General features: G+C 43.4%; 1 protein-coding gene across 1 annotated transcript in view; it reads right to left on the bottom strand.

The window, feature by feature from the left end:
- Positions 1 to 12,236: 12,236 nt before the first annotated feature.
- Positions 12,237 to 16,650, bottom strand: part of LOC143998131 (unconventional myosin-Ig-like) — a 307,651-nt gene continuing 303,237 nt past the window's right edge. The window contains exon 22 of the mRNA XM_077493873.1: positions 12,237 to 12,519. Within this exon, the coding sequence (XP_077349999.1) occupies positions 12,363 to 12,519 (157 nt within the window). The 3' untranslated portion in view covers positions 12,237 to 12,362. The remainder of the gene's footprint in view (positions 12,520 to 16,650) is intronic.

Here is a 16,650-nt window from a genome sequence, read left to right as displayed (position 1 = left end):
AAACCAATGATTTGGTATTATTCATGCCTACTGATGCCGAGGCATTTTCTACTCCTACAGGCCACACCCCCCCCCCCACCCCCAAAGCCTGATGGACAGTAAATTGACTCTTTGCTTAGGAAGGTCAAAGACCCCTGATCTAGAAAAAGGAAACACAGAAATCTGCAGTGAAACAGCTGCCCACTTATTTTCGTACTGAGAACAAAATACACCCCTGACCATATTATTCAAGGTATCCACTGATAATCCCACTAAATCACAGGTGGAGATAGCATTTCTAGTAGTTAAGGCATACATTTGCCGTTTCTCATCGTGAACATTGCTGGTGGCCATTAGATGGTGGTTTTTCACAGTAGAATGTCTGATTCTGGGGTAGCTTGCAGCAGTTGAGTGAGGTTCAGACAGGATGTTCTAGCCCTCTGTGGGACAAGGAACCATTTCTTACCATCAACTATCCCCCATGTCAGGGGGGGGACATCTCAGTGGGACTTGGCTGAGTGCCGATCTCAAGGACAGACAGTTGTCTTGTTTCCTGATGTTCCTGGTGAGGCTTCTGAAGGGTTAGCCAACACCCCCAACACCCCCAACACCCCCAACACACCCAACACACCCAATCCGATTCAAGCTATTATATCTATATGAAAGATAGGCTGCTAGAAGCAGAAATAGTCATTTCATTTGTTCCAATTTATTTCTTTGGGGCAGTATGCCTTATCAATGGCTGCCATAGAATAATGAGAGCTGGAATCTGATTGGCTGTACTGGGAAGCCAATCCAATTTCCTTTGAAAATGTTTAAGATTTTGTTTGGCCATGCCATTGCTTTCTGGTTGGGAGATATGGTCAGTGCTGTTGGTGTGTCTGTAGGATTTCCAACATTAGTTCTTCTAATTGACACATAATGAATTGGCTATCCTGTCTTATCCATTAGCCATTATATCACCATTGCCATAGAAACATCTGGAATCTGTCTGGTGATTCTTTTTTTTTCTCACATGGGATGAGAAATATTTTCTTCTCCCTCACAGTCTACATCAATCTTCGAGTCACAAGTGTGGGTGGAGTGGTGCCACAAACCTACAGAGGTTTAGCATGAGAGTTGACTACCTAGGATGGCAAATTCTTAGAACCTGTCATAGGAATTCCCTCATGGTCAGATCATCTCTGTGGGTGGAATTGGGTGAAATCCTGAAGCAGGCCACTGCTCTTGATGTAATTTCAAGTAGTTAACAAGACACGTTGTGGAATGACGTTTGTAGCGGTAGACCTGTGGCGATTCTACAACACAATTCTTCCCGGTAATTTCTGGTGGGTCTTTATACGGGCCATACGGAGCAGCTTCCATGATTTAATTTATGAGGGAATTTATATGTCAAGTCTTGAAGAAGTTCACCCCCCCCCCCTTTTCTTTTAGTATTCTAGTATTCTAGACTTGATCTCACCCTTCTGATGTCTTTAATCTCCAAATAAGAGGCCCATACGAAATGTCAGGTCCTAGGGTGGGTGTAAAAAAAAATGTTGATTCTTCGGGGATAGATATGCATTTCACAGTTCCTATTCAGGACATATTACAGAGGAAATAATTTTGTTGGTTGTGAAGAATAGGAAGCTTCCACTTTCTGGTAAGGAGAACTAGTACTCTCTCGTCTCTTAGGTCACCGAGTGTTACCTGTAAAATAAGTAGTTCTCTGGTTAGGAGGATCATGAATTATTGTACCCAATATGGTCAAATCCTTAGACCTTACAATACTTAATAAATGGCTTTATTTTGGTTCATATGATAAGAGATACATTTGTTGGAAAGGTTCCTTGTTCTCTCTGGTTTCCCCTCTAGTTCACCCTACAATCATTGTTCAGTCATTGGGACTACTGTAGGTGAAGACCTGTCTTTGATGGTCCAGAATATTCTCAGTTTGAATTTTTTATCCACATATTTGTTATTCCAGCCATGAACCTAAGACTGTGTCTGTCTGTTTTTGATTTAATTTCTTAGATCAAAGCTTGAGTAAGATCTTAGTAGAGCTTAGCTTAGCGAGAGAGGCTGTCCTAAGCAGACTGATCTTGGGGGAAAGATTGGTTGGGTGTTTTGGAAATCCCTGTTTGATTTCTACCAATTCCCACCTGTTACCAGAAGTGTCTCCTCCTCAGTCCTTCTTGCTCCATACATATAAACATGTGTTAGCCCCTGTACACACGGTCGGAGATTTCGACAACCAAATCCATCTGATTTTGTCCGTCGGATCTTGTCCGAAACTGTTGCGCACACACGGTCGCACTAAGTTGTCGAAAAATCCGATCATTCAGAACGTGATGGCGTAATTTCGTTATGACGGGACTATGTCCAGGCTAGTAGCCAATAGCTTTGATGTAGGAATTTGATCTGAGCATGCGTGGCACTTGGTCCGATCAAAATTCTCTACACATGATCGGAGTATGTCCGATCGAACCAGTTGGTCGGGAAATATTTCCAACAAGTTGGAAAAATGGGTCCGACGGAATCAGTCCGATGCATACCACACACAGTCGGATTATCCGACAACGCGGTCCGATAGGACACATTCCGACGGATTCTCCGACCGTGTGTACAAGGGCTTTGAGGGATCAGAATACACATGTTTTTGGGTAGTTTCAGATTTCAGAATGACATATTTGGGAGTTTTCTGTCCACCATTTTTCCAGAAAGAGCCAAGGATGGTGATCATATCTTGGTTTATTTTAGCAAACCCAGTTGAGCTGTCCTCTCCTCCAGAGTTTGGTATTTTTCATAAAAAGTCAATCTGCAGATTTGCAATGGAGGTATGGCGATCACTACCTCCAAATTTAGAGGTGCAGATCTGTTGCCAAAAATTGCATATCTGGGAGTCCTCTGCCCACCATTATTCGGGAAAGAGGCAAAGATGGTGATCTTAGCCAGGTTTATTTTTGTCTAAATTAGCAAACCCAGTTGAGCTGCCCTCTCCACAAGAGTTTGGTATTTTCCATAAACATCCATTAGCAAATTCTCAATGGGGACTTTGAGATCATTACCTCCAAATTTAGAGGTGCACTTTGGTGGCCAATAATGGATTATCTGGGAGTCACCCCCCCCCCCATTATTTGGGAAAGATCCAAGGATGGTGATCTTAGCCAGGGTTATTTTTGGCCAAATTGAGGAACCCCGTTGAGGTGTCCTCTCCTCTAGAGTTTGGTATTTTCCATAAAACCTCTACCAGCAGATTCTCCATGGGAAAATGGAGATCACTGCCTTCAAATTTAGAGGTGCACTTTGATAATATGGCATAACTGGGAGTCCTCTGTCCAATATAAGGATGGTGATCTTAGCCAGGTTTTTTTTTTTTTTTTTTTACCAAATTGAAGAACCCATTTGAGGTGTCCTCTCCTCCAGAATTTGTTATAGTCTATAAGCAGATTTTCAATAGGGATATAGAGGTCACCAACTCCAAATTAAGGGGTGCACTTTGGTTACCAAAAGTGGCATAATTGAGAGTCCTCTGCCTACAATTATTTGGGAAAGAACCAAGGATGGTGAGCTTAGGTTTATTTTTGGCCAAATTGAGGAACTCAGTTGAGGTCTCCTCTACTCCAGAGTTTGGTATTTTTCATTAAAAGTCTATACTCAATGGGGATATAGAGATCACTAGTTCCAAATTTAAACAACAAAAGAACACCGCTCTAGGCAGACATCTCATATTGCATCCCACCTGCTAATGGAAACAGGTGATGGCTCTGCATGTAGGAATGAATCGAAGAAAAGACTGGATGGCCGCACTCTGTTGACACCTTTTATTGAAGGCGGTTTAAAAATTCTTCTGGTACAAAGACATCAGAGACACAAGATCAATGAAAAGCTGACATGTTTCACACCACTATGGGGTGCTTATTCATAGCTATGGCTAAGCACCTCATAGTGGTGTGAAACATGTCAGTTTCAAATTTAGGGGTGCACTTTGGTTACCAAAAATTACATATTTGAGACTCCTCTGCCTTCCATTATTCGGGAAAGAACTAAGGGTGGTGATCTTAGCCGGGTTTATTTTTGACCAAATTAGCAAACCCAGTTGAGGTGCCCTCTCCTCCAGAGTCTTATTTCCCATAAAACTCCATTAGCATATTCTCAATGGGGATATGGAGATCACTACCTCCAAATTTAGAGGTGCACTTTAGCTGCCAATAATAGCATATCTGGAAGTCCTCTGACCACCATTATTCAGTAAAGAGCAAAGGATGGTGATCACCCACTCCAAATTTTGAGGTACACTTTAGGCGAAGGTGAAAATTAAGTTCGGCGGAGCATAGAGTTAGCGTTTATGCCAAAATGGCATAATTGAAAGTCCTTTGCCTATCATTATTTTGGAAAGAGCCAAAGATGGTGGTCCTAGCCAGGCTTAGTTTTGACCAAATTAGTGAACCCAGTTGAAGTGTCCTCTCTTCCGGTTTGGTATTCTCCATAAAATTAATTAGCAGATTCTCAATGGCGAAATCGCTACTTCCAAATTCAGTTGCCATTAATGGCATATGGGGGGGGGGGGTCCTCTGCCCACCATTATTCGAGAAAGAGCCAAGGATGGTGATCTTAGCCAGGTCTGTTTTTGGTCAAATTGAGGAGCCCATTCGAGGTGCCCTCTCCAGAGTTTGGTATTTTTCCATAAAAGTCTTTCAGAAGATTCTCAATGGGCAAATCACTACCTCCAGTTGCCAGTAATGGCATATCGGGGGGGGGGGGGGGTCCTCTGCCCACCATTATTCGAGAAAGAGCCAAGGATGCTGATCTTAGCCAGGTCTGTTTTTGGTCAAATTGAGGAGTCCATTCTAGGTGTCCTCTCCAGAATTTGGTATTTTTCCATAAAAGTCTTTCAGAAGATTCTCAATGGGCAAATCATTACCTCCAAATTCAGTTGCCAATAATGGCATATCGGGGGGGTCCTCTGCCCACCATTATTCGAGAAAGAGCCAAGGATGCTGATCTTAGCCAGGTCTGGTGTTGGTCAAATTGAGGAGTCCATTCTAGGTGTCCTCTCCAGAATTTGGTATTTTTCCATAAAAGTCTTTCAGAAGATTCTCAATGGGCAAATCACTACCTCCAAATTCAGTTGCCAGTAATGGCATACGGGGGGGGGGGGGGGGGGGGTCCTCTGCCCACCATTATTCGAGAAAGAGCCAAGGATGCTGATCTTAGCCAGGTCTGTTTTTGGTCAAATTGAGGAGCCCATTCGAGGTGTCCTCTCCAGAGTTTGGTATTTTTCCATAAAAGTCTTTCAGAAGATTCTCAATGGGCAAATCACTACCTCCAAATTCAGTTGCCAGTAATGGCATACCAGGGGGGGGGGGGGGTCCTCTGCCCACCATTATTCGAGAAAGAGCCAAGGATGCTGATCTTTGCCAGGTCTGTTTTTGGTCAAATTGAGGAGCCCATTCGAGGTGTCCTCTCCAGAGTTTGGTATTTTTCCATAAAAGTCTTTCAGAAGATTCTCAATGTGGGATACGGAGATCACTACCCCCAAATTTTGAGATACACTATGGATGAAAGGGAAAATGTAACCGTATGGAGCTTAGTCAGGGTTTTTTTATTTGAGGTATGACTGTAGTGTGCCACAAACCTACTGTAGGCTCCTCAAAAACCCAAAGTATAAAATATCTACCAATTGTGTTCAACCCTACATTGGAATTTTTTAATGTAGTTTGTTGGAATCATGGAGAGAGAGAGGGAGGAAGTTGCAAAGCACAGGCTTTAGGAAGTACACTCCCAGGGACCCTATGGGGAGCTTCCTAAATTCTGACTGCAGTGGATAACACAGATCTTCAAATAAGGTGACTCTAGCAGTGGCAATGTTTGCTGGATATCATGGATTGGATGAATTGGAATTGGTCAAAAATTTTTCCCACTTTCAGTCCATAGCACTGCGATCATAAAAATTGTGTATGGCATTGACACACACGTGTTCCGACATCTCTAGAAGAAAAGAACCGTTATGTGTTACTGATGGGACGGCTCTGGGGTTTTATTTTTTTTTTTTTTTAGTTTCCCACTCCAATTAAAATGGCCTGCGTGAGGGCGGGCGAGAAATGCTGTACTGTACATACTACCGATGACGATATTATTATTATTATGTTTCCGTGTGCGTGCGTGTGTGTGGTGCATGCAAGCATTTGGTGTTTTTATGTTTTATTTTTCTCTCTCACTTTGTAAATTATTTAATTTATAAGGGAACAAAAAACTATTCAAAATCGATAAAAAAAAAAAAAAAGAAAAGAAAAAAAGTTTCCTCTTTGCAGATGGCAGAATACACGTGTTTGTACAGACTTTGTTCATCTCTTTTTTTTTTTTTTTGGGTTTGTAAGGACTATTTTCTTTTTTTATTATTATTATTATGTACTGACACTGGAGCAGTTTCGGCTGGAGACGCAAGGCCGCGGTCCTCCAGACGAATTCAAAGCCTACTTGCGTTTTTTTTTTTCTGGCACAAATCTGAAAAAAAAAAAAAAAAAAAAAAAAGTGACTGATGGATTTTTGCCACTTATTGTTAAAAAAAAAAAAAAAGACAAAAAAAAAAAAAAAAACCCACAGTTGGTCTTGCCTGTGTTCTGTTGATGTGGTTTTATGGGTTTTATGGGCAACACTTGGAAAACGGGACAAGCACTTTTTTTTTTTTTTTTTTTTTTTAGGCTTTTGGGATATGGCCGCTTAAGAGTCACCTCAGGAAGTTTTGCGGAGAAGATGACGTGGCTGGCTGTGTATGACGTGTTTATGTTCGATGTCAGGAGGATGGCAGGGAAAGTGGGAAGGATGTTACCGATATGTTCCATTTTTTGGGAAAGTAAGCTGTTCTTTAGGTTTGTCGTGTCTTGGCTGTGCGGGATTGTCTGGGTAGATGCAGGTCCTCCCCCACCACAGACAGGAATTGTTGGTCCTCTTTAATAATGGGGCATCAACAGTGGCACTTTTCATGAAAATAAAACTTAATTAAAAATGGAGTCTTGGCTTTGTCGTTATTTATTGCAATGGGCGTTCATTGATATGTTGCTGTTCTGGCATCAAGCACTGGGAAGCGTATTAAAAAATAAAATACATTTGAAAAATTGTTTAAAAATGTAAAAAAAAAAATCACAGAGGTATTCGTCCTGTGAAACTACATGAATTCTCGCAAAAATCAGAATTTTTTTTAGGCTATTTTATCTCCTGGTCGAATGTCATTTATTCGTACAGAATTCAGTAAATAAGGAAAATGCCACATTATGTCCACTAGATGGAGCTGATGATCATGGGAAGTAAATACTTATTTACTATGAATGCCAGCTCCATCTAGTGGCCGTAATGCAGGAATTAATTCATTTACATGAAATGTCCAGTTTGCATGAGGCCATAATATAATAATAATAATAATAATAATAAAGTATATAACAAAGTATTAATAACCACTTGACCTCTGAAAGGCGTTTTAACCCTTCAGGACCAAGCTGTTTTTTGCTATTTAGCACTGCGCTACTTTAACTGACAATTGCAACGGTCATGCAACACTGTAAAATTTAAAAAAAAATAATTTAAATATTTTTTTTTCACACAAATAGAACTTTCCTTTGGTGGTATTTGATCACCACTGTTTTTTTTTTGTGATATAAATGAAAAAATACCAGAAATTAAAAAAATATATATATTTTTTTCACAAAAATACAGCTTTCTTTTGGTAGTATTTGATCACCGCTGGGGTTTTTTGTTTTTTTTGTGATATAAATGAAAAAAGTACCAGAAATGAAAAAAAAAAAAAATTTTTTCACAAAAATAGAGCTTTCTTTTGGTGGTATTTGATCACCACTGGGTTTTTTTTGTATTATAAATGAAAAAGTACCAGAAATGGAAAAAAAAAATTTTTTTTCATAAAAATAGAGCTTTCTTTTGGTGGTATTTGATCACCACTGGGTTTTTTTTGTAATATAAATGAAAAAGTACCAGAAATGAATTTTTTTTTAATTTTTTCATAAAAATAGAGCTTTCTTTTGGTGGTATTTGATCACCACTGGGGTTTTTTTTTGTGTGATATAAATTAAAAAATATCAGAAATTTAAAAAAATAATTTTTCCTTCATGACAAAATGCTTACTATTGTGATCTGGCTACAGCTAATCACGTGGTACAGGGTGCTGTGATTGGCTCAGGTGCCATTCGATAGCTGTGGGCCAATCACAGCATCACAAAAAACGGTTGTGAATGGGGTATTGATCACTGTGAGAGAACTGTGTAAATCTACTGTTAGTGGGCAGCAAGTGGTTAATAAACGCCAGACATAATAGAAGTGGGAACCTGCAGGTACCCTGCACCACACCCACACTGTTACCCTGTTTCCCCGAAAATAAGACCTAGCGTGATTCTTGGTGATGGCTGCAATATAAGCCCTACCCCCAAATAAGCCCTACCCCGTTTCCCCGAAAATAAGACATACAAGGAATTTAACTGGGGTTTATTTGGGGGGTAGGGCTTATATTGCAGCCATCACCGACAATCATGCTAGGTCTTATTTTCGGGGAAACAGGGTATTAGTGGAAGTAAATTCCCTGGAGGATGAGATTGCATTTAATGCAAAGGATAGATGTCATGGAAAAACCCTAAAACACTTAAGACCCTCCAAAACAACCCCACAATCATTTATGGTCACTGGCCTTTTAAAATCCTCCTAAAGCCACCCCACAACACTGGGGATCAGTGGCCCTTTGAAGTCCCTCCTGTACTACACTGTCTAAATTTGTGATCACATGGTACAGAGCCTCTCCAGTTGGCTCTGTGCCTTTTATCTGATGCATTCTGCTGTCTAATTACAGAGGAAATGCGGCAATGTGCTCACTCTGGGCATTTTTTTGACGGCCTGTCAGAACAGGAAGTGCCCCTACCAGCTGATCCACTACAACTACCAATCCTTTAGCAGCGAAATATTAATCGCTTTCCGTTATCGGTATTACTGGTTACAATCAAACCTTGTCTCTTATTTATACGTGAGCTAATATCGGCTATTATGTATCTACAGTAGGTGTTTATATCGTACATGTCTAGGTAGGGTTCAGGTCAGGGCTTTGTCCAAACTGGTCATCCATGTCTTTATGGATCTGGGTTTGTACATGGGACAAACTCATGGTGGAATAAGAAGGGGGTCTTTTGGAACGGGAGGGGTCTACATGCTTTGGTCCATATAGTGTATATCCACACTGGTTGTCACTTATGATACCTTTATCACAAACAAATTTCTGTATAGAGCCCCTTACCATTCCCTTAAATAATTTACATACATTTGATGTCTGTAGTTTCCTGGTATACATCTCAATCCTTTTTCAGAAATGTGTACCATTCCAGTCAGTAAGGTGCCATCAAAAATTTTAAATAACAGCTTGGTTATAACTGAGCTAAGTTCCCTAAGCATTCCTGGGTGTAAGCCATCTGGACCTGTTGATTAGTTATATGCCAATCAGCATCATTCTAGTCAGTAAGGTGTGTTTAAAAATTAGAAATAACGGCTTGACTATAACTGAGCTAAGTTCCCTGAGGACTCCTGGGTGTAAGCCATCTGGACCTGGTGATTTGTTCACATTAGCTTACTTTAGTCTCTTTTGTACATGGTTTTAAGGAAACCACTGAGGTACCTTCAGTGAACCATCATTATCGCTTTATGACCACCTGACAGATGGTTTTGAGGAAACTAAAGAGGTACCTACAGTGAACCATCATTAACTGCTTTATGGCACCCCGGCACATATGTGCAGCAGCAGAAGGGTGGGCTTTTAAACCGCGTATGCTAGGTAGCTGTTGTTTATGTGCTGGCATACATCTCTATCCTTTTTTTGTAAATTGGTACCACATTTGTTGTACGCCAATCAGTTAGCACAATTCTAGTCAGTAAGGTGTCTTTAAAAATTAGAAATAACAGCTTGACTTTCTGGGCTAAGTTCTCCAAGGACTCATGGGTGTAAGCCATCTGGACCTGGAGATTTGATCACATTGTTACTTTAGTCTCTTTTGCACCTGGTTTTCAGGCAACCACAGAAGTACCTTCAGTGAACCATCATGAACCCCTTTACGACCACATGTGCAGCAGCAAAAGGGTGGGTTTTTAACCCACATATGCTGGATGGCAATTGTTTATGTGCTGAGAGCGTGCTTCCTGGCACACACCTCTATCCTTTTTTGGATATTGGAACCACATTTGTTGTACAGCAATCAGCACCATTCCAGTCAGTAATGGGTTTTCAAAAATTAGAAATAATGACTTGACTATAACTGAACTAAGTTCTCTAAGGTCTCATGGGTGTAAGCCATATGAACCTGTTGATTTGCTCACGTTATGTTCCTTTAGTCTCTTTTGTACTTGGTTTTCAGGCAATCACAGTGGTACCCTCAGTGGATCCTCATTGACCCCTTTTACGATCACCCGACACATATGTGCAGCGACAAAAGGGTGAATTTGTAACCCACATATGCTTGGTGGCCATTGTTTGTGTGCCAAGAGCACGCTTCGTGGCATACATCCTTATCCTTTTTTGGAAATTGGTACCAGATTTGTTCTTCGCCAATCAGCACCATTCCAGTCAGTAAGAGGTCTTTAAAAATTAGAAATAAAGGCTTGACTATAACTGAACTAAGTTCTCTAAGGACTCATGGGTATAAGCCATATGAACCTGTTGATTTTCTCACATTATGTTCCTCTAGTCTCTTTTGTACTTGGTTTTCAGGCAATCACAGAGGTACCTTCAGTGGATCATCATTAACCCCTTTATGCTCACTTGACACATATGTGCAGCAGCAAAAGGGTGGACTTTTAACCCACATATGCTCAGTGGCCATTGTTTGTGTGCTGAGAGCACACTTCATGGCATACATCTATATCCTTTTTTTGGAAATTGGTACCAGATTTGTTCTACACCAATCAGCGCTAGTCCAATCAGTAAGGTATCTTTAAAAAAATTTAAATAACGGCTTCACTATAACTGAACTAAGTTCTCTAAGGACTTGTGGGTGTAAGCCATCTGGACTTGGTGATTTGTTTACATTAAGTTCTTCTAGTGTTTTTTGTACTTGGTTTTCAGGCAACACCAGAGATACCTTCAGTGAACCATAATTGACCCCTTTATGACCACCCGACACATAAGTGCAGCAGCAAAAGGGTGAGCTTTTAACCCACATATGCTCACTGTCCATATTTTATATGCTGAGAGCATGCTTCCTGGCATACGTTTCTATCCTTTTTGTAAATATGTACCACATTTGTTCTATGCCAATCATTCTAATCAGTAAGGTGTCTCTAAAAATTAGAAATAATGGCTTGACTATAACTGAGCTAAGTTCCCCAAGGACATGTGGGTGTAAGCTATCTGGACCTGTTGATTTGTTCACATTACATTCCTTTAGTGTCTTTTGTACTTGTTTTTCATGCAACCACAGAGATACCATTAGTGAAATATCATTAAACCCTTTATGACCCCCAGACACATATGTGCAGCCACAAAAAGGTGGGCTTTCAACCACATATGCTGATCGACTGTTGTTACATGCTGAGAGGACGCTTCCTGGCACAAATCTCTATCCTTTTTTTTAAAATTGCTGCCATATTTGTTCTACACCAATCACTTGGCACCTTTCCAGTCAGTAAAGTTTCTTTAAAATTTGAAATAACGGCCTAACTATAGCTGAACTAAGTTCTCTAAGGACTCCTGGGTGTAAGCCATCTGGACCTGTTGATTTGTTCACATTATTTTTCTGTAGTCTCTTTTGAAATTGGTTTTCAGGCAACCACAGAAGTACCTTCAGTGAACCATCAATAACCTCTTTATGAACGCTCGACACATATGTTCAGCAGCAAAGGGTGGGCTTTTAACCCACATATGCTGGACTCCCATTGTTTGTGTGCTGAGAGGCCACTTCCTGGCACGCCTCTCGATCATTTTTTGTAAATTGGGAACATATTTCCTCCACTCCAAAACAGTTGCCTGTCAGTAAGGCGTCTTTAAAAATTTGAAATAGCGACTTGGCTAAACTGGGCTAAGCTCACTAAGGCCTCATGGGTGTAAACCATCTGAACATGCTGATTTGTTCACATTAGATGTCTCTAGTCTACTTTGCACCTAGTTTTCAGTTAACCACAAAGGTACCTTCTGTGAAACATCATTAATATTACCTTTATGACTACAAACCAGTCTCATCATCCGTAAAAACTGAAGAGGAACAAGGTGGAATGTTGTGTAATGATACAAGAAACGTCCCTGAAAGGTTCCTAATGTAATAACTTTATTATCATATCATTATAATACAGGATTTATATGGCACATTCAGTTTGTTCATTGCTCTACAAAAGGAGTCTTGTGTGTCCGCGGTGAATGGGGCGCTTCCTCAGTTCTTGGGCCAGTGTAGTATTAGGCCATTGCGCCCTTTGCAGAAGTCGGGTTTGGTTATGTCGCTCCGGGTCTCCACCGACACCAACCTCCGCCTCCCGCGCATGCTCATCTGGATGCAGTCCGTCACCTTCACCGTCAGGTCCCATCGCTGCCTGCAGGAGAGGAAAAAAAAAAAAAAGTGAATGAGTTCAGAAAGACCCCATGTGCCGGAACCCTGAGGAGATACAGATCCTGCTGTACTGCACTGCGGTATATGTCAGAGCTATATAAACATACCAGGGAAGGCATAATATAAGGAGGTTAAACTTCAGATTTAAGTACTGTATAAAAAAAAAAATTTTTTTTTTAGTCTTGACTACATTACACAGTGACATGTGTATAAAACAAACAGCCTTCCCTTTGAAGGGGGATCAGACACATAAGGAGGCAGTAGAGGGACATCTGGAGCTGCGGGGGGTGCTTCAGTGTATAGGACTCTGCCGACATCATCTCCGGAGGTCGGGTCTGTGACCCCCTGTCCATGAATGGGAAGTACAATGGAAGCCGGAGGATGGGACAGGAATACCCCAGAGAGACCAGCTGGAGAAATCCCACCGAATGGTAGAAGAGGATTCTGCGACCAGCAATCTCTGGGGACCCCCCCAACCCAATATACAGTATAAGAAGACAGGATATCTACAACTACAGAGTTCACCAACCAAAACCCATATGTCAATGTCCACCATCCCTGTGCTGAGTTCCCGGGTCTGTACACCGGCTGTGCCCATTATGAGGGGTTCCCACCATCCCTGTGCTGAGTTTCCTGGGTCTGTACACCCGCTGTGCCCATTATGAGGGGTTCCCACCATCCCTGTGCTGAGTTCCCGGGTCTGTACCCCCGCTGTGCCCATTATGAGGGGTTCCAATCATCCCTGTGCTGAGTTCCTAGGTCTGTACACCCGCTGTGCCCATTAAGGGGTTCCCACCATCCCTGTGCTGCGTTCCCGGGTCTGTACACCCGCTGTGCCCATTATGAGGGGTTCCCACCATCCCTGTGCCGAGTTCCCGGGTCTGTACACCCGCTGTGCCCATTATGAGGGGTTCCCACCATCCCTGTGCTGAGTTCCCGGGTCTGTACACCCGCTGTGCCCATTATGAGGGGTTCCCACCATCCCTGTGCTGAGTTCCCGGGTCTGTACACCCGCTGTGCCCATTATGAGGGGTTCCCACCATCCCTGTGCTGAGTTCCCGGGTCTGTACACCCGCTGTGCCCATTATGAGGGGTTCCCACCATCCATGTGCTGAGTTCCTGGGTCTGTACACCGGCTGTGCCCATTATGAGGGGTTCCCACCATCCATGTGCTGAGTTCCTGGGTCTGTACACCGGCTGTGCCCATTATGAGGGGTTCCCACCATCCCTGTGCTGAGTTCCCGGGTCTGTACACCCGCTGTGCCCATTATGAGGGGTTCCACCATCCCTGTGCTGAGTTCCCGGGTCTGTACACCCACTGTGCCCATTATGAGGGGTTCCCACCATCCCTGTGCTGAGTTCCTGGGTCTGTACACCCGCTGTGCCCATTATGAGGGGTTCCACCATCCCTGTGCTGAGTTCCCGGATCTGTACACTATAATCGGATGTCGGTGTACTGCTAGTAGAGCCTTATATAGTGTGTATAGTACTAAACCCCCTGAGCTATAATTGGCCACAGGCAATCATGGCTCTCCTCACTGCCGGCGCTGTGATTGGCCAAGCATGCGGGTCATAGTGCATGCTTGGCCAATCGATGATGCAGTGCATTGTGGGCCGTGAGCGACACACGAATTTGGCGCGAACGCCCCATAAAGTTCTGGTTTCGCCGAACGGGCGAACATGCGTTCGACTCGAACACCCAGCTCATCCCTAGTGATCGGGTTTAGATCTACATTATGGAGAACGGAACCAAATAAGTTACATAGTTGCAGTTGAAGAAATATCTATAGAGTTTCAATCAGCCGGCTTCAGTAAATGGTTCCAGAGTGATTATTGATTATTACCAATAACCGATATCACTCCTGCACTTTCCTGATTGGCTGTCTTTCTGCAGGTGCGCCCGTCTCCCATGTCCAGCACCGGCGGGGTTAACCATGAAGCTAATATAATAGCGCTCGGTAGATGGCGGCGGGCGCAGAGCAGGTCTCCATCTGGCCAATCCTTCCCCGGGCTCTTCCCCTCCTCTCCTGTGAAATATTTATAGAACGCAGACAGATCTGGGCCGAGGTGCCCCGCGCGCTGCTAATATTAACGCTGCACTGAAATGAGGGCACGGCCGCACAATGCACGCAGCGCGTGGAGGATGGTACACGCCCCAGGGCGACAGCGACAACCGTGTCCCCCACACGTTGTGACCCAGAGCCCGGAATCTGCCTCTCCGACACAAAAATGGCGAGGGGGGGAAAGACGGGACTCCAAGAGCATACCCACCCACACCAACATTACCATACAATTGTATCTGTACAGCACCACGGTACATGTCAGAGCTATAGAAATGTATAATAATAATAGTGTGTTACTGTGGGGGGCATTAGAGTGTAAGCTCCTCTGGTACAGATAATGATGTGACTGTGGGGGAGGGGACATTAGAGTGTAAGCTCCTCTGTACAGAGACTGATGTGACTGTGGGGGGAGGGGACATTAGAGTGTAAGCTCTAATAATTAACGTGTGACTGTGTACCAGAGGAGCTCACACTCTAATGCCCCCCCCCCCCCCACAGTAGTCACACACTATTATTATTATACATTTATATAGCTCTGACATATACCGCAGTGCTGTACAGAGATCACTGAGCCAATCACATCAGTTTCTGTACCAGAGGAGCTTACACTCTAATGCTCCCCCACAGACACATCAGCCTTTGTACAGAGGAGCTTACACTCTAATGTCCCCTCCCCCCCACAGTCACATCAGCCTCTGTACAGAGGAGCTTACAATCTAATGTGGGGGGAGGGGACATTAGAGTGTAAGCTCCTCTGTACAGAGACTGATGTGACTGTGGGGGGAGGGGACATTAGAGTGTAAGCTCCTCTGTACAGATAATGATGTGACTGTGGGGGAGGGGACATTAGAGTGTAAGCTCCTCTGTACAGAGACTGATGTGACTGTGGGGGGAGGAGACATTAGAGTGTAAGCTCTTCTGATACAGAGACTGATGTGACTGTGGGGGGAGGGGACATTAGAGTGTAAGCTCTTCTGGTACAGAGATTGATGTGACTGTGGGGGGAGGGAACATTAGAGTGTAAGCTCCTCTGTACAGAGACTGATGTGACTGTGGGGGGGGGGGGAGGGGACATTAGAGTGTAAGCTCCTCTGTACAGAGACTGATGTGACTGTGGGAGAGGGGACATTAGAGTGTAAGCTCCTCTGTACAGAGACTGATGTGACCGTGGGGGAGGGGGCATTAGAGTGTAAGCTCCTCTGTACAGAGACTGATGTGACTGTGGGGGGAGGGGACATTAGAGTGTAAGCTCCTCTGTACAGAGACCGATGTGACTGTGGGGGAGGGGACATTAGAGTGTAAGCTCCTCTGTACAGAGACTGATGTGACTGTGGGGGGAGGGGACATTAGAGTGTAAGCTCCTCTGGTACAGAGACTGCTATGGCTGGCTCAGTGTTCTCTGTAGTATGTGAATGAACAGTGGTTGATAGGTTGTGCTGGGACTTGTAGTAGTTGGGTTGCGGAGGGTACCTGGTAGGTGGCAGCTCTGTGGGTTTCTCAGTGGGAAGGTGAGATTTACATTCTTACGGTGAGTGTTAGGTGTATGACAGTCGCCGGCATCGTGTTGGATGGTTGCCATGGTAACAATGGAGGTGGAAGAATCTTGGCAGTCCTTTCCCTGCTGAGCCATGGGCTGTGTGAAGATAAATGATCTTGTGCTTCAGATGAGCAGGCTGATCCATGAATCCCAGAGGATGCCTGAATCCCTATATGCGGATTCTGGTATGTCGGACGGTGATTATATACATGAATTATAAGTAGGGGGCAACTGAAGACTTATAAGAACATCCATAAGGTTAACCCAACCCTTAAAAATCATATCACAGTTCAGCACCATATAACGGACAGCTCCAGAACCCATACAAGAAGAGTCTTCTCCCACTGACCACATACCTGTATGCATCTATATACTGTAAGAAGGTCCTTCTCCACCGACCACCCATACAATTCGACAAGAAGGTCCTTCTCCATTGACCAACTATACACCATTATATGAAGGTCCTTCCCCAATGACCACATATACACCTAGATAAGAAGGTCCTTCTCCCCTG

Source organism: Lithobates pipiens, unplaced genomic scaffold (assembly GCF_037356315.1).
Source record: "Lithobates pipiens isolate NorthernLeopardFrog02 unplaced genomic scaffold, aLitPip1_a1.2 Scaffold_19, whole genome shotgun sequence".
NCBI classification, from domain to species: Eukaryota; Metazoa; Chordata; class Amphibia; order Anura; family Ranidae; genus Lithobates; species Lithobates pipiens.
This window is presented reverse-complemented; position numbering and strand designations above follow the sequence as displayed.